Raw genomic sequence first — 16,813 nt, forward strand, 5'->3', positions numbered from 1 at the left:
CTCGCACCCAGCAGGATCAGTACGCTATCACTATAGCGGACTTCTACGATTTCTCCCACATCGGGCCCAAGACTCACTCAATCCCCGTGTACATGCTGATATTATGGTCCTGGCTAATGAGGAGAGCCAGCCTGGTGAGCTTGCACCACATCCGTACTGGTATGCACGTATTGTGGGGATCTTTCACGTCTATGTGAGATATCTTGGTGCTCAGTCTCGTAGTCGAACATCACAGCGCATCGATTTTCTTTGGGTGCGTTGGTTTTGCCAGGACTCAAACCACAACTCTGGTTGGGCAGCACGACGGCTGCATCGGATTGGGTTCTTTGATGCACACGAAGTAGGTGCAGAAGCGTTTGGGTTCATTGACCCACAGCATGTCATACGGGCTGTCCACCTAATCCCAGCATACAGCAAGCGCTATACATACTCACTACTTCCTCCGTCAATCGCCCGACAGCCACGCGACCTTGATGCAGACTTTAATTGGTATTATGTCAATCAGTGCGAGGTTTTCTTTAATATACATTCTTGGTGCTCACCACGCTTTAGATTTGTAGACCGCGATATGTTTATGCGGTTCCGTGGTGGTGGTGTCGGACACAAGACCACTCGAGAGGCAACACGAAGTTTTTACGAGGACCGAGATCCCCTCGACTCAGTACCTTTCAAGAAGGAAAGCGAACGTACTGGGATGTTCTACATGCCAGGATCGCCCATGAATGAGGACGACACTTCCTATCACAGTGCCGGTCTGGACACAGACGAAGATATGCGAAGCCATTCTACTGGCAGCGCCTCCGCTGATATGGGTGATGATGAAGAGGCCGCTGGCCAAGGTGATGCCAATGAAGGTGAGGAGGATGGGCCTGAATATGTGGAAGAGTTGGAGGATCGTCGGTCACTGGAGCCTGTGGATCAGCTCGATGGAGGAGAAGATTCAGACGACGAAGCTGATGAAGATGCAGGCTCGGAATTAGAGGACGAGTGTAGCGAGTTCGGTTATGGAGATCTGGAGGAGCGCATAATAGAGGATGATGGGGAGGACAGCAATGAAGATGACGGTGACAATGATAGCGAGATTGATCTTGGTGCCGAGGATGGGGAGGGCGCTGCAGAAAACGAGGAAGACTATGATGACTATGGAGAGTATTAAAATGTACCATGATAGCTAAATTTTTCATTACATGATACTCTGCGGCACATCCGTCACTACGAAATCTTGTATAAACGCTTATCTTGCCTCTGCAAGCAATTTGCGAGTCTTGCAATGCCTGGTGTGACGGCTGTAAGGCTTGTAGCCATATTTGGAACCCTACGCCAGGTTTACGGTATCTGCCGAGGCCCTGTCAGCTTTCGCCACTTTTGCTGATGAACTTGTGCTGTTTTCTATCGTGCAGATCTCGACATGAAAGCAATTCGTGATGTTAACAGGGGTACTTATACGTCAAGGTCAGTGTCGGCGTTCCCGCTAGATACACTATCCTCATCATCACTCGCAAGCCACTGTTTACAGTCATCACACAACGACTTGCAGCATGACGGGCAAAGCCGCTGCGAGCACCCCGCACACGCAAAGGACGGGTACGATACGCAGCGATCGCATACCTTCGCCTGACAGCTCCCGCATGACGCGACGAATTTAGGAAATTCCGTTATCATCTCGTCATTCACTTCCGACTCTTCTTCGGCACAGTCATAGCAGAGGTTCGTGCGGTGGCACTCTTGGCATTCGTCGATATATGAGCAAGAGCAACAGAACGGCCGGTTACAGCGTGGACAGCGAATGAAGACCTCTGGGTTATGCTCAGCACAGAGGTCGCATGCCCACACTTCCTGACACAGACACGTCATTCCACCGCTTGCGCACTCCGGGCAGATCGTATGTGACCAACATAGTGTGCTGTTGCAGCTCCGCCAGCCGGGTAGCTGGCATTCCATACAGGAACCGCGCCTTGGAGAATGGATACGTGCGGATTGGGCGTATGCAACGATCAGGTCAGGAAATACGGACTTGCTGCCGGGTATGCGAGGAATGGGCTGGATGCCGATGGGATGACCGCTACACGATGACATATCCCTCGTACAGCACCATGAATTGCACCCAGGACACCTTTCTAGCTCCAACTTGGACCCCTGCTCCTCAAGGCATGGAAAACACCACACCTCTTTTTGATGTCTACTGCACCGCGCCAGTGGGGGTTCAGAAGATCCCGGGCAGTCATCTGACTCGCACGATGCAACCTGACAGTTGTTGCAGTGGATAAGATTGGATTCGCATATAGAACACCGCGGAGAGCCTGGTCGTAAACAGGCGATGTCTATGTCACTAACCACCTCTTGCTGTAAAAGGCGTTTATGGTATTTCTGCAGCAATTAATTCGCACTTTGACAATGGATGGATATGATCAGTCCTTACCTCCGCTTGCAGCTGCTTCCATATCCTACGGGCAAGGTCACACTCCTCCACTGGGTTCAACCCACGACAGGAGGTGGACCTCGCGACTACGAATTCATAGATGTCCGTCATGACCGGCGTAAGCTCGCATGGGATGGGGATGCACATGTTTTGCACCATGTCTTCGATCTGCAGGTCACGGAATACGACAGCAAAGTGCGTAGCAATTTGTGCAGAGAGACGGAAATGGATGACAAGACTTGATAGGTCAGGAGGCCCTGGCTTTTCTTGTGGCACTGCGTATCCGAGGGTCGCGATGTGTCTTCCTTCGTCAACTGCGGAGGGCTCATTTGGTGAGTCCAACATGCGGTAGACGGTTTTCATGACCCGGAATATGTTCATGCGCATTGGATGGTCATAGTCTTTCTCGCATGGTGAGATGATTGTCCAGGTAGGCATGCAGAGCAGGTGGATAGTGGGTGTGGAAGCAGAACCAGAGCCAGAACCACACGCTGCCACGCATATCAATAGGCGTCTGATCAGTGTAATTTCCTTTCCTAGCAACACGTCTGGTGCCAGGGAGAAAGTTAATGAAAGTGTGAGGTTACGTTTGAACACTCGAGTGGTGAGCCACCAATTCTTGCATTGAACAGGAGGATCTACCGATATGCTATATGTATGGTCCAGACTTGCTAAACAATGTTCCACGATACCTGCTGGACAGGCTGTTCTGGCGAAGCATTGCGCCGATTCGGACGATCATCTGGGCCGGAGCTTGTAAGTAGAGGCGAGTCGCAATATCAACGCGCGATAGGATTCCACGCATCTTGTAGAAGGAGAGCATAAATTTCTCCACGACGTGATTGCCAGGGCCCAGGCATTCGCCATGCGAGTGACGAAGAGTGCCGAAGTTTGCCCGACTCACACCTGTCACCCACATCCAAACAACTACCCCTGAGAAACCAACAGACAATCTCAGTACCTAATCATGCCAATAATATATACAGCAAGATGTCAGAATAATAACAGAGAGATCAGTAACAGAATGTGTTTTTGACCACCCTTTAAAGCTGGCCATCACATCCCCACGAGTGCCATAGCTACCACTCCCGCGCCCAAGCTCGCCAACGCCAGCACCTGTTTCCAGACCCCGCTACGCCACAGAATGGGGTCCATTACGAAGTCTCCCGCAAGCATCTCGACACACGCGGCGTACATCAACATACCTGCCGATATTGCAGACATGATTCCTTGAATGAGAAGCATATCCACTGTCAAAAGGTAAAGCTGCGTCAGAACAAGGAATAAGGAGATGGAATGTTGCAGTTGTACGTACCAACATCGTGGCCCCGCCTGAATGACAGCAGACCGATTACAATGCCTGCAGGGTTAGTGACTGCAAAAAGCACGATAAGAGTAGATCGTAAAATGGCCATATATTTATTGATTCCATCGCCTGACGAAGGAAGAGATGCTATCCGAATGCCGAGCGACAGCCCCTCAAAAAGTTGGTGAAAAATAATAGCCACGAGAAGTGAGGCTGCAATAAAATTTGGACTCAATGTCAATCAAACCATAAAATAAAACCACGCACCGAACTCGGAGCCCTGAGTGATTGCTAATGTTAGACCTATGACAACGGAATGGATCATGATCCCTAATTGCAGAACCTAGAAAGCGAATAAGCCCCACGAGGGCTTTAAGCAAGAGTGTTACTCACGAGAATACCAACAATCTGCCTCTTTTTTCCGACTTTAACCTCTTCTGGTTCGTCCTCCAGCCGTCCATCAGCAATAACAGAGTCGAGCGTATGTGAATGCCCGTGCTCGGGATGAAGCCCCCGAACATGCACGTGTGCGGAGCCTGCCGCAGTACCCTGTTCGAATTCTTCTGGGCCGTATGATGACGATAGCTTGAGTCCACGTTCATGGTGCGTATCATGGGAGCACCTAGATTCATGTCTATGATGTCCTTCGAAGAAGTAGGAATCGTGCCTATGCGGCTGATTTGTAGATCCGTACGAGAACGATCGCGTACGTCGTGGGCTTTGTGAGGAATAAGAATGTACGAGATGCGAGCGCTCAGATTGGGAAGCGTGGCTTTCTAGTGGCTTAGGCGTATCTCCGCGACGGGTAGGTGTCGCGGAGATAGGTGTCGACGCAATTATCGGGGTAGTTGATTCTGGAGATGAAAGGGGCGAACTGTATGACTGAAGTCGGTCCACGTATGAAGTGGATACATCTGACAGCTTATTAGTAAGGGCTCATTTTTGTAGCGGCGCAGGCGGACACGCACATTCAATCAAGAATATGGACAAAAGCGAGGTTAGTCTGTATAACAATTAAATCTGTGATAGAGAGGACGCAAGAAATACGGGTGACGCACACAATGAGACCAGTAAAATCCCCTATCCTCGAGCGAGAGCGTAGAATTGGATTACTCAAAGCCTCGAAGGATTCTTGAAGGAGATGAACGAACGCTGTGGACAGGATGACACCTATTATTGTTTAAAACGTCAGAAATAGGGAGGCTGTGATCCGAACAGCTCACCTGTTCCAAAGTGTTTTCCAATGAAAAACACGATGCGAGGAATTTTAAGAAACGTGAGGCGCTTTGAGAGCAAAGGAAATGATGATGCTAGTAATAAGCAGTCATTAGTATCACAATAGAAGGGTACTATTTAGGAGGATACCCGGGCCAATGACGAACCGAAAAGAGAGACAACAAATATAATGCACATCGCACTGATGCGGGAACGTATGAGTTCTACAGAATACATATCTCCAAGTGACGCGTCGTCTGCATACACAGTGACAGAGATAGTCAGTATGGTGGAGCGCCTAGTAGACCTGTTGGGCGCACCATAATGCCCGATTGGCTGATCGCCAAATTCTAATTCTGCAGTGATAGTGGTCCCCATGTTGCGAAGTCGTCGTGGAGCGCCGTGGTCTGCACTTTCAACGCCTAGAGATTTAAGTAGGTCAGAGAGGTGGCAGTGATATGGCAAGGTTCAACCCAAAGGCCATCTTCTATCCCAATTTCAAACAACTTGGCTTACTTTGGGGACCTCACCAGTCATCGACGTTGTAATAATATTACGTCATACGGCACTGCAACCAAGCCAGGCAGCCTTGAGCTCTCCTGTGAAGTACAGCACTCAAGCGGTCCACAAGCCATGGCCGGTCTGACCTTTAATATATGGAGGATATGAATTCAGCTCGCTTGAGCTGAAGAAGCCCAGAAGCACTTTTCGAGCGCTTTTCAACCACTCGGTCCGATGTCATTCTAATTATTAATCTGACAAGACATGTGAGAGTATATCAGGACAACCCTTGACGAGCCCCGTCGGACGTCGGGCGATGCTTAAAAATGTTCTTCCTAGCTTGATTGTAGCAATACAATTTAGAAATCAATGCATGAGACAGCGTCCAATTGCTAGTACAATATCTCTTTCTTTCCTGACATTATTCAAGGTGCAGCCCTCAAAGCTTGCTCAAAGTCCGCGATGATATCATTGATATGTTCAATGCCTACGGACACCTGCCCAAATAATCAGTCAGAAAATATCCACATCAGAAACCTCACGCACCCGGATGAGATCATGCGTGACTCCCGAAGCCAGCTGCTCCTCATCACTGAGCTGTTGGTGCGTCGTCGTTGCAGGGTGGATGACAAGCGTCTTGGCGTCACCAACGTTTGCAAGCTGACTAGCCAGCTTCAGGCTGTCGACAACCTTGCTTGCCACACTAACGTCACCCTTGATGCCGAAGCTGAGGACACCACCAAATGCGTTTGGACGGAGAAGCTGCTTCGCCTTCTGATGATAGGAGTGACTTTCTAGACCGAGGAAGGAGACCCATGCGATCTTCTCGTGTTTTTCCAGCCACCTAAGAACAATTAGAATGTTCTACATGTATGTAGTGCCGAATAACTCACTGAGCAAGCGCCAAAGCGTTTTCGGAGTGCCTCTGAGCCCTCAAGCTGAGCGTCTCAAGACCCTGAAGGAGCAAGAACGCGGCGAATGGGTTCAGGGCCGGACCCAGGTCACGGAGTAACTCTACGCGAAGCTTGATAGCGAAAGCGAGAGCACCGAATGTGTCGTGAAAGATCATGCCATGGTATCCCTCAGAGGGAGAAGTGAACGACGGGAACTTGCCGGAGCGTGCCCAGTTGAACTTGCCTGAATAGAATATAAGACAAGCAGATAGAAAGTGGTCGTGGGGTGAACACACCTGAATCGATGACAACACCTGCAATCGTCGTTCCATGACCTCCAATCCACTTGGTTGCGCTGTGTACTAATGACCACACTGATGAGCTGCGGATCGCCCACATAAGGGATCTGCTCACCAACAATGTCTGCGCCCAACTCGATGGGTTTGATGAGGTATCCTCCCATCCCGAAGGTGTTGTCTACGATCAAGGGGATGCCATGATCATGCGCGACCTGTGCAGTTTACATACATGAGCAGCGTTCCATTGATAGTGATCGGTACGCGCACTTTCGCCAGCTCAGGAATGGGCGCAACGTTGTACTTTGGGTTACCGATGCTCTCGACGTAAATTGCCTTCGTGTTCTCATCGATTGCTGCTCTGAAAAGCTCCGGATCATCGCCATTCACGAACTTCACTCCGATACCAAATTTCTTGAAGGTCACTGCACGCCGCATGAGCTCCAGTGCTGATGACAAAGTGAAAAACGAACCTTTGAATTGGTTGTATGTCTTCAAGCGACGTCATGGATTAGAAAAATCTCAAATTCTTCAAAATTATACACCTACCCCTCCGTAGAGATAAGATCTATTGTTAAGACGTCAGTTGGGGTTCTGGACCTGAAAGTCTGGGCCTTACGTTGAAATGATGTTGTCGCCTGCACTGGCTATCGTGGAAATCGCGAGGAATTGCGCAGATTGACCAGAAGCCGTTGCAACGGCCGCAACGCCACCTTCAAGGGCAGCGATTCGATTCTCGAATACATCCTACGTGAATGGAAATGATTTGGCTGTACAGGAGCATCGATGAAAGAATCACGGACGACAGTGGGGTTTCCAATACGAGAATATATGTGTCCAAAAGCCCTGTATGATGTTCCATTAAGTTCAATCGCTTGTTATCCTCAGTGAAACTGACTTCAGGCCGAAAAGCTCTGCGCCATGCTGAAGCTACGATAAGCCCCTAAATCAAATCATTGTAGAAGGTGACGAACGTTAGAGTCGTTGAAGACGAAGCTCGTGGATGAGTAAATGGGAACTGCGCGAGCATTGGTGGTAGGATCAACAACCTGACCAGCGTGCAGCTGCAGCGTCTCGAATTCCTGAGGCCTTCGACCAAAAGTTATCACCAAAGATCTTGAAATGAGCCATGACACTCACTTGTTGGCTTGAGCCATCGGAAATCAATGATGGAAAGAGAGATAAACGGTTATCTGAGTGTGGGCTCCGATTGTCCTGCTATAAATATGATACTCAAGGTTCTGTCTCCTGAGTAGCTGAGTGGTAGTAGCAGATAGACATGGCGATCAATCACGCGAGTATTACTACCAATTGTGATCACGAGTCCAAGCCCCACTGCCTTCTTAATCGATGCTCACATGGGAGCGGAACAATGGAGGAAGAAATCCTGGACAGCTGTGAGAGAGATTTGTTGTTTATCGGAATCACTGGAGCTACACAGTGGAATATTCAGACACTATTAAGAACTGATTGACTATGAATAGTTCTGATCAGCCAGTGCAAGGTCAATACTGCCCATAGTTGACTTACAATTACTATGTACTAGTACATACTGCACATCTCCCACTAGGATGACCATTGAGGGAGAACCATAGCGAGAATGGGGTATTAGCCGCTCTAGACCTATTTGAACAACCGCTGAGTTGAACGCGTGTTGACGGTATATGGCTTGGGCATAGCAATCGTGAGTGCATGGTCACCGTTGCCCCATTGGGTCGCATTGTCACTTACGATGGAGGCACATGAGCGAAACAGTTAACTTCCGTCCGCCCTTGATTGTAAGTAGGCCTCCGCATCCACGTTGGTGTGGCACACACGGGATGCCTCAGGCTATTACCCACTTCGATGCGGTATAAAAGGAAGGCAGCATGGAGATAAAGACTGAGTATGCATAACTCAGCTGTCAGCGCTAATGCCCGAGTCCATGCCCGCATGCCTCTTCAGTTACGTATAAGCTCCCTTCAGTGCTACTTAGAAGCTTCCAGCATCGTCGCCTCCGCGTTACAGTCGTTTGCATAATGATTTAGACAAACCGAGCGACTTCATACCATATTTGTTTCTATTTAGCAGGAACCAAAGTGTACCATTAAGCACATGTGCTTTAGTCCCATATAGAAACGTGAGTACGAACTTTGAAGTCCTGCTACGTGGTGCGTATTGCGCAGTACTGCGGCGCCGTTCTGCTCATTCATGATAGGTTGTCGGACGGCCTTGGAGCCTATCCGTAGGCACAAACCTCGCTGACTCGGACTATGGTGAAGGACACGCTAGCCTCAGTTTGGCAGAACCAGCAGAGCCGTTGTAGTTGCTGTCGTCGTCAACAGCCGCAGACTAAGTGCTGGTCTGCAGTGGTTCACCACTGCTAGCCTTCAATTTTTTCATCATTTGTTGTCAACTAGGTTATAGGTGGAGCTCGAGGAACATACTGGTTATTCCTTCTATTAAGGTCACTAATTACACCCTCACATAAACCAGTATATTCTCAACTGCTGCTCAGCATCCCTCTCCATTCAATCATGGTCAACGCAATTCCTCCCAATCCAATCCTTGTTGCACCATCCCTTGCTGAGATTCTGGCACGTCTCTTTCTCACTCCAGCACACCCTCCATCGATCCTCGCACCAGTCTGTCGACCAAATGCCGGTCCAGGGCCAGCTGCTGAACTGCACAAGACACTCGGGATAACCATGAGTGCAGCCACGGACCTCGTATAGCATTGGTGTTCAGAACTGGTGATAGTAACATGTTTACTAGCGTTTCTCTCACGTTTACATACCACTCATTTACCTCCTGCACAGGAAGTACAGCGATCAAGGGGCCGTGAGCCACGGCCTTTGATGTTTGGAAGATAATACTACAAATCCAGCTCGTTTGAGCCCCGCTTGGAGGAATTACCTAAAGGAAAAGCTGAAGAAGTCAAGAAGCATATTTGAGCACTTTTCGGCCACTTGGACGTTCTAATCATGAATCCGGCGGACGTAAGAGCCGATAAGTGCAAGAAAGTCCTTAACTTCGGGCGATGCTTAAAAGTGCGCTTTCGTATGGAAATTTTTAGTGATCGCGTCCAACTGCTAAATTATAACCGCCTTTCCTTTTGAAAACCAAGGTGCAGCCTTCAAAGCCTGGTCAAACTCCACGATAATGTCATTGATACGTTCAATGTCCACTGACACCTGCCAAAATAATCAGCCAGAAATCCTTTCCATCAGAAACCTCACATCTGGTTGAGATCAGGGGTGTGACCCCTGAAGATAGCCGTTGGTGCATCGTCATCACAGGATTGATGGCAAGGGTCTTGGCATCACCGAAGTTTGAAAGCTGGTTGGCCAGTTTTAGGCTCTCGACAACCGTGCTTGCCGCCAGGCACATCAGAGCGAACCTGATTTCCTCGAGGAGGTATATAAGATTGCGAAAGAGGAGCCCGATGTGTTGGGCCACGTTCCAGAGATGGTCTGGTTTTACAAGTTTGACGGAACATCCACGACGATAATCAGAAGGGCGCCAGGATTTGATAATGCCGAACTAGGTCACCGTGTCATACACATTATCGTATTCAAAAAGCTTACCCCAATTACGACGCTGGAGAAAAAGGAGTTCCTCGTCGCATGGTGGGACGTTGTCAAGTGTAAGTGTTCTGTCCTTCTCATGTTCTTTTTCATCCGCTCACTACTTAGACAGGTCATCGCGCCCTCTGGAGGAGAGGCGTGCATTACCGTGACGTCAGCCCCAACAATCTCATGGGGTACCGCTTAGATGGTCGTTTTATCAGCGTCTTCAATGATTTCGACTTGGCGTCGATTATACAATTGTCATCGTCGATTAAACAACGCCCCAAAGGCTTCGAGCGCACAGGGACGGTCCCGTTCATGTCCTTAGACCTTCTCACAGAAGAAGCTATCGCAGGCGAAGTCGAGCACGTGTACCGGCATGATGCTGAATCGTTCATCTGGGTCCTCACCTGGATCTGTCTTCGATATGAAGAGGGCAAGCTCCTCCGCAAAGGCAGACCACTGGATGAGTGGTTGACCGTGGATGCCATAGCTTGTCATAAGGAAAAAACGAGCTTTATATCAAAGCTGCGTCGCAAGCGTCCAACGCGATCGCACAAAAACAACTTCGACGTTGTCATACGTGGCTTGGCGGTGGTTCACAAATATTTAGGCCCATTGGAGATCGTTCCAACGGATGATGAAGTTGTGTTCAAGGCAATGCTCCAGGACAATGTGCCGGCGGATGTGCGTGAAGGCAATGTTTTGCCTGGACAGTAGTAGATAGTATACTTGCAGTTCAGGCAGAGTGCCTCCGAAATGTGATGTTACATACTATTTTGTTGACCGAACACTCGGGGATTCTCAATACCCACATGACATGGAATTCTATGTATCATCCATCCCCCGATTTTTGCCTAGACTGCCCATCTGCATATCTATAGCACTGATGACTTACACTGTTTGCTTGGGTTTGCGTATAGTTTTCAATGCCCACTTTTCCGTTCCGCAACCTCATGTCCATTACAGCTATTTGCATAATACTACGGCCGGCGGTAATTTCCAAAAAAAGAATGCATTCATTTTTGAAAAAGTAGTGCTACAAAGATTGATTTTTATCTCAACAACGAAGCAAGCTATTGACATGGTCCAAGCAACAAAACTGATCAGAAAAATCTGGCGCAGATGACCAGCGAAAAAACTAAGCGTTTCGGCGAAGTTGGTGATCACCTGCCCTCTGAGCCAGTAGAACTCAAGTAGAACTACAAAGATTGATTTTTATTTCAGTAACGAAGCAAGATATTGAGAAGTGGTAAGACACAAACTTGATCAGAAAACTCAGGCGCAGGCGACTGCAGAAAGGATGGAGTGATTTGGTGAAGCGGACACTTGCCTCGTGTCTACTTCAGATGGCTGTTTTGCTTGCTCCAGTGTATGCAATGATTTTTGATGTGTTAAGGAGTGGTAGCATTCGGGCGATAATATTGCATACATCTTGTGAAAATGTTCGATATCTGAGTCGTAAAAAGTGGCAGTGGCTGTACACAAATGGACAATATACCCAACTTCGCCGAAACGCTTAGTTTTTTCGCTGGTCATCTGCGCCAGATTTTTCTGATCAGTTTTGTTGCTTGGACCATGTCAATAGCTTGCTTCGTTGTTGAGATAAAAATCAATCTTTGTAGCACTACTTTTTCAAAAATGAATGCATTCTTTTTTTGGAAATTACCGCCGGCCGTAGTATTATGCAAATAGCTGTAATTTTGACGCCAGTGTACCAAAGACACTTTTCCATAAGTCTGCCTTCTACGCCGAGCTCAAGTCCACGCCGCAAGCAGTTGGCTCCGCCGTTGTCAGTGAATATTTCAGTACTCTGTGCTCACACATCCTTGAACCAGGGCACGGAGATGAAGGGCCACTCCCCAGAGATGGTCTGGTTCCATAAGTTTGAAGGAACATCCACGACGAAAATCAGAAGGGCACCAAGGCTTAACGACGCAGAACGGGACAGCTGTAATTTGTTATACATTATCACATTGAGAAAACTTCTCCCGATCACGACGCTGACCGGAAACGAGTTCCTTGCCGCATGGTGGCAAATTGTAATTTGTACTTCTCTCCCTCTCGCAGTGCTCTTTATCATCCACTCACTCATTCGACAGGTCATCGGGCCCTCTGGAAGAGGGGCGTGCGCCACCACGACACCAACCCCAGCAATTTCATGGGATACCACTCAGGTGGTCGATTTATTGGCGTCTTCAATGACTTCGACTTGTCATCGATTAAACGAGATGGTCCAGGCTTCGAGCGCACAGTAATGTTGCCATTCATGGCGTTAGAGCTTCTCGCAGATGCTATCACAGGCGAAGTCGAGCACGTGTACCAGCATGTTGCTGAATCGTTCATCTGGGTCCTCACCTGGATCTGTCTTCGGTATGAAGGTGGAAAGCTCCTCAGCAAGAGACCACTGGATGACTGGCTGATAGCGGATGCCAATGCATGCCATGACACAAAAATGAGCTTTATAGCAAGGCTGCGTCGGATGCGTCCACCGCGATCGCACAAAGAGAACTTCAACGTTGCTATGCATGGCTTAGCGGTGGTTTACAAATATATATTCCCATTCGAGACCGTTCCAACGGACGATGAAGTGGTGTTCCAAACATGGCTCCAGGAACATATGCCGGCGGATGTGCGCGAAGGCAATATCTTGTCTGCACAGTAGGGTAAGTATACTTGCAGTTGAACGTTGAGGTAGCGTGCGTCCGAGATGTGATTTCACGTACTATTTTGCAGAACGAATAACAAGTGTTGTTCAAGTCCTCTTGTATCGTACACCAACCACACAGGAGCTTCTGTATGTTTCTAATTGGGCCATGGCCAGGTACTGTCGTGAGCAGAACTACTTGAGGTCAGTTGTGCTGGCACAACCGGCAGAATGACTGGTTCTGCCAAGTGGCACAACTCTAGCGGTCGATTTGTCCTATCGACAACATCAACGACAACCCTAATGAAGACATCAACAACACATCGTCCCATCCATCATCCTCGCCGTTATGATCCACGACATTAACTTACCTTATCTATAGCAGCTTGGGGTACTATGGCCTGATCAACCCGCTCCGATTGGGCAAAATCAAATGCCCTTCCTCCAAGGACCTCTGCGTTGTTGATACTCACGAATTTTCCCAGATTCTCCTGTGCTCCGAGAGCAATGAATGCTTCGGCGACATTTTTAGCTGATATGGTCTCGGTACCTGCAAGGAGGTCGTCTACATTTTGTGGTTTGGCAGATGGAGCCCATGCAAAGTTGGCTTCCGGATCCTAGGGCAGGACTGGATGAAGCAACCAAGAAGTGCTATGTAAGAGAACTTGATCGCCCGGGCTTGCCGGCGAAGCTCGAGAGCAGCATATTTGCAGTGGCCGCTGGCGGATGATAATGATGGCCAGGCAGATTATGGACCTCTGATATTCTGGGACGAAGGATCAGCCGAGAGCGTCTGCGACTCTGTTTTCACATTTTTGAAGTTACACACATGTACATGCACATATGATTATGCACTAGTTCCTGGGTTCTGCCAAGTTCTGCCAGCCATTTTTCGCAGAGTTCTGCCCACAACAGTATGGCCAGGTGAAATTGGCGGTCGTGACGCGGCTTGTGTGACGCGGCGTTCACCATAGGCAAGCGCACTGGCGTTCGGCTCCACTCGTGATAGGTCCCTTGGAGGTCCTTGGAGGTCCGTGCCGATGATGATCTCGAAGGACGTGTGTCACGCTAGCAGTCCGTTGTCGTCAACAGCCGCAGACTAAGTCCATAAATGCTGTGTCCGTTATCGCCGGCGTCACTGCCTAGTTCACCACTAACCTTTCTAGAGAAGTCTAAGACCCCATCGTTACCGACCTAGTCAATTCATCATGTGCTGTCACCGTGGAGTCCCTGATTGCGGTCCCACATAAATACTATGTAGGTCAGGATCTTCGCCGCTCAGCATTCACTCATTCAATCATGGTCAACACAATTCCTCCTGCCAATCCAATCCCTGTCGCACCATCCCCAGCTGAGGTTCTGGCACGCCTTTTTCCTGCTCCAGCACTCCCTCCATCAGTCCTTGCACCAGCCCGCCTACCAAATGCCGGTCCAGGGCCAACTGCTGCACTGCTCAAGACACTGAAGGATAACCACGAGCGCAGCCATGTTTTCTTCAATTACTACAGTTTCCACAAGTATGTACTTACTGAATGACACCGCAGAGCAATCCTGACACTTCATCTAGCCATGCTGCCCACCACTTGCTAGCAATTTGGGCCCTCGGAGCATCTGGTCCATTGATAACAGCTGCATATGAGGACACTCACCTCGACCATATGCGTGATGCTTTCCAGGCACCCGACCGTGTCGTCATCTCAGATGACAACTTCCATGACTACCTCGGGGACGAAAAGTAAGCCTGAACACTTCCTATATCCAGTCGAAATAACTCATAAACGCGATCCAGCTATTACAATGCTTACTTGGATTATTTCCACAAAGTAGTTCTCGCCCCAGGCGCTACCATCTCAAGCACCCTTGAAAAGTACATTTTTTCTTCAGAGTACAATATCAACACCTCTCTCGCACTGGGCAAACAGCAGCCTGAAATGCTTAACCGCTTCGTCGAAATCCTCATCCACCCCCTCATTCACGCTGGCTATGGCGCAGAGTTCGGACTTCCAGGCATGCTGGCTGAGGGTCTCGCACAGGCGAGCGTTCATCCCGCACGGGCAACCGTCCTTGTCTCCCGTTTACTTTTCCCCGGAAACCCGGACTCTCAGTACAGGCCCAAATCGCACGTGCACGCACTCACGATCCTCTCGCAGATGCTCACCGATAACCGTTTCTGGACGCGTATCCTTGAGAAGCATGAATTCGAGGCGATGCTCGTGTCGCACGGCGAACTCATCAACTCGTACGCAGAGATGTGGACGTGCGAGATCAACAGCCAGGATGATTTCAACCGCCACCTTGAGGAGCTCATATGGGCAAGCACTTTGATGTACGGCGTCGGCAGCTGGGGCGGCGAGAGCGAGGAGTATCGTGCAGACTTCTTCACTATGCACATCGTCACCTCATGTCTCTTCCTCCCGTCTCTTTGCGCTCATTTATCATACAAAAGCCAGTCTCTCCTCTTGCGTGCGCACTTCCTCGCGGGCATCACCTGGTGGCTCGTACGTGGACGCCCCGCGCTTCCCCTGCGCAAGTTCTTCGCCGCACCGCTTGCGCCCCTTCCATCCCCAGCGCACTTTAAGTACGCAACGACGCTCCCTGGCGTTCTGCCCCAGCCAGCAGCATCTGCACTACTCGGCGGAGACAGCCCGCACGTGGTCACGCCCAATGTGTGGTATCCCGTCCTACAGAATGCGATCGTGCACCCGAATGAGCATCTGTGCAAGTGCCAGCGTGCGCTCGCGCACTTTGCCATACTGTACGGACACCGCGAGGCCGGTTTCATGTCGGAGGTTCTGTCCTCAAGTCCAGCAATCAGCTATCCTGACACACCATTATTGCCTGGTGGCCTTGAACTCGCAGAGGGCGAGGGCAAAGCGCTCGAGGCGCCCGAGTGGGAGTTCCTTGACGGGAGCGTGTTCTTGCGCGCAGCTTGGTTGACGGGTGCCGCGTTAGGATGGGTGAGGGAGGGAGAGCCCAACACGGGTGCCTGGGATTACCAGGAGTTTGAGAGAGTGGCTTTGGAGAGAGATGAGCTTGAGGCCAAGACGCACGCATAGACGATGGGGGAATCATATCCAAAATATGTAAAGTAACACGTTTCTTTTTTGTTTGCCTCCCATCTCAGCTGATAATGTAACTTTAATGTATACATGCATAATCATTCCGTGTCCTGACGTTCGTTACCTAACTCCAAGCCCCCCAAGTTGCTATCTGTGTCCACGTGATCTCAAACCAAATAAACGTTCATATTCCGAGGCTTGCACTCCAAGCCTTCAACGTCACTTGAATTTGTTGGCGATTTCCCGTGTTATGTGCACTATGATCATGATGTGGCCACGCCTTAGATTCTCGTCTGCTCTCCGTTCTGGGCAAGCTAAGCCTGATCCCTAATACGATTACATCAAGCCAAGATTATGCACAAAGTCAGTGGTGAGATGCAGGTACTACTGAGCTCGATACCAGTGCATCCAGACACCTCCATACATTCTACCTCGAGCTCGAGCCGACCTTCGTCGTGTCGCAGGTGGGGTTTTATTATTTGCACACCCATATCTGACTTCTCCTGGGCTTGTACTGAAAACTTTTTCTCGGAGCCATTGTCCCGTTGCAAACATGGGACTGTAAAATATCCCGTTCGGTTCGATACTCGCTGATTTTGCGACAAAGGCTCAGTACCAGTGGTATCCTAGTACGTGCTCTGTAACTAGTAGCTGACTTGTCATCACGCTCATCGAGATCACAGAATTTATAGCCGTCTCAAGACTCATTACATTCGCCGTTGCAACCTGCCAGGTCTTGAACTATCATATCCGTCCACAATGCGGAAAGGCTTCAAGAAGACGATAAGCTTGGCAACGGGCCAGTGGACCGCGCAACACACAATATCTGCTGCGACTGACTCTTTCGGACTCCTGCGTACCCAATAAATCATCCCGCCAGGTCGACCGTTGTGAGGACCTACAGGTAACATCACCGAAAATATTCCAAA

The 16,813-nt window shown here is 49.4% G+C and overlaps 8 protein-coding genes across 8 annotated transcripts; 4 read left to right on the top strand and 4 right to left on the bottom strand.

The window, feature by feature from the left end:
• Window positions 1-103: 103 nt before the first annotated feature.
• DEU56DRAFT_746573 (uncharacterized protein) lies at window positions 104-502 on the top strand (the record flags this gene model as incomplete). Its single annotated transcript, XM_041349210.1, has 1 exon — window positions 104-502. A coding segment is annotated over one exon (399 nt), but the record flags the coding sequence as incomplete, so codon positions are not given.
• A 790-nt stretch (window positions 503-1,292) lies between these two features.
• DEU56DRAFT_833951 (uncharacterized protein) lies at window positions 1,293-3,225 on the bottom strand. The gene is made up of 4 exons (XM_041354675.1): window positions 2,666-3,225; window positions 2,422-2,614; window positions 1,504-2,369; window positions 1,293-1,452 (listed from the first exon to the last, which is right to left on the bottom strand). Exons 1-4 carry the CDS (start codon window positions 2,855-2,857, stop codon window positions 1,441-1,443), a joined length of 1,263 nt encoding a protein of 420 aa, XP_041202908.1. The 5' UTR covers window positions 2,858-3,225; the 3' UTR covers window positions 1,293-1,440.
• A 96-nt stretch (window positions 3,226-3,321) lies between these two features.
• DEU56DRAFT_833958 (zinc iron permease) lies at window positions 3,322-5,594 on the bottom strand. Its single transcript, XM_041354676.1, has 9 exons — window positions 5,261-5,594; window positions 5,108-5,197; window positions 4,949-5,035; window positions 4,784-4,895; window positions 4,694-4,728; window positions 4,119-4,639; window positions 3,993-4,068; window positions 3,735-3,938; window positions 3,322-3,669 (listed from the first exon to the last, which is right to left on the bottom strand). The coding sequence occupies exons 1-9, from the start codon at window positions 5,316-5,318 to the stop codon at window positions 3,476-3,478; spliced, it is 1,377 nt and encodes a 458-aa protein (XP_041202909.1). The 5' UTR covers window positions 5,319-5,594; the 3' UTR covers window positions 3,322-3,475.
• Window positions 5,595-5,653: 59 nt separating this feature from the next.
• Window positions 5,654-7,910, bottom strand: DEU56DRAFT_833961 (Cys/Met metabolism PLP-dependent enzyme-domain-containing protein). The gene is made up of 13 exons (XM_041354677.1): window positions 7,771-7,910; window positions 7,605-7,719; window positions 7,529-7,554; window positions 7,434-7,476; window positions 7,250-7,377; window positions 7,180-7,198; window positions 7,104-7,122; window positions 6,901-7,055; window positions 6,749-6,845; window positions 6,631-6,696; window positions 6,335-6,578; window positions 5,988-6,285; window positions 5,654-5,938 (listed from the first exon to the last, which is right to left on the bottom strand). Exons 1-13 carry the CDS (start codon window positions 7,785-7,787, stop codon window positions 5,867-5,869), a joined length of 1,299 nt encoding a protein of 432 aa, XP_041202910.1. The 5' UTR covers window positions 7,788-7,910; the 3' UTR covers window positions 5,654-5,866.
• On the bottom strand, window positions 7,891-8,683 carry DEU56DRAFT_833965 (uncharacterized protein). The gene is made up of 3 exons (XM_041354678.1): window positions 8,362-8,683; window positions 8,161-8,298; window positions 7,891-8,104 (listed from the first exon to the last, which is right to left on the bottom strand). The coding sequence occupies exons 1-2, from the start codon at window positions 8,562-8,564 to the stop codon at window positions 8,166-8,168; spliced, it is 336 nt and encodes a 111-aa protein (XP_041202911.1). The 5' UTR covers window positions 8,565-8,683; the 3' UTR covers window positions 7,891-8,104; window positions 8,161-8,165.
• Window positions 8,684-10,161: 1,478 nt separating this feature from the next.
• DEU56DRAFT_715615 (uncharacterized protein) lies at window positions 10,162-10,715 on the top strand (the record flags this gene model as incomplete). The annotated part of the gene is made up of 2 exons (XM_041347583.1): window positions 10,162-10,255; window positions 10,309-10,715. Coding segments are annotated over 2 exons (501 nt in total), but the record flags the coding sequence as incomplete, so codon positions are not given.
• A 1,195-nt stretch (window positions 10,716-11,910) lies between these two features.
• On the top strand, window positions 11,911-12,927 carry DEU56DRAFT_833974 (uncharacterized protein). Its single transcript, XM_041354679.1, has 2 exons — window positions 11,911-12,227; window positions 12,281-12,927. The coding sequence occupies exons 1-2, from the start codon at window positions 12,026-12,028 to the stop codon at window positions 12,841-12,843; spliced, it is 765 nt and encodes a 254-aa protein (XP_041202913.1). The 5' UTR covers window positions 11,911-12,025; the 3' UTR covers window positions 12,844-12,927.
• A 1,045-nt stretch (window positions 12,928-13,972) lies between these two features.
• DEU56DRAFT_974643 (uncharacterized protein) lies at window positions 13,973-16,304 on the top strand. The gene is made up of 3 exons (XM_041359550.1): window positions 13,973-14,342; window positions 14,393-14,560; window positions 14,615-16,304. Exons 1-3 carry the CDS (start codon window positions 14,125-14,127, stop codon window positions 15,879-15,881), a joined length of 1,653 nt encoding a protein of 550 aa, XP_041202914.1. The 5' UTR covers window positions 13,973-14,124; the 3' UTR covers window positions 15,882-16,304.
• The last annotated feature ends 509 nt before the right edge of the window (window positions 16,305-16,813 follow it).

This window comes from Suillus clintonianus (genome assembly GCF_016758775.1).
Source record: "Suillus clintonianus strain FC179 chromosome Unknown DEU56scaffold_124, whole genome shotgun sequence".
In the NCBI taxonomy this organism is placed as follows: Eukaryota; Fungi; Basidiomycota; class Agaricomycetes; order Boletales; family Suillaceae; genus Suillus; species Suillus clintonianus.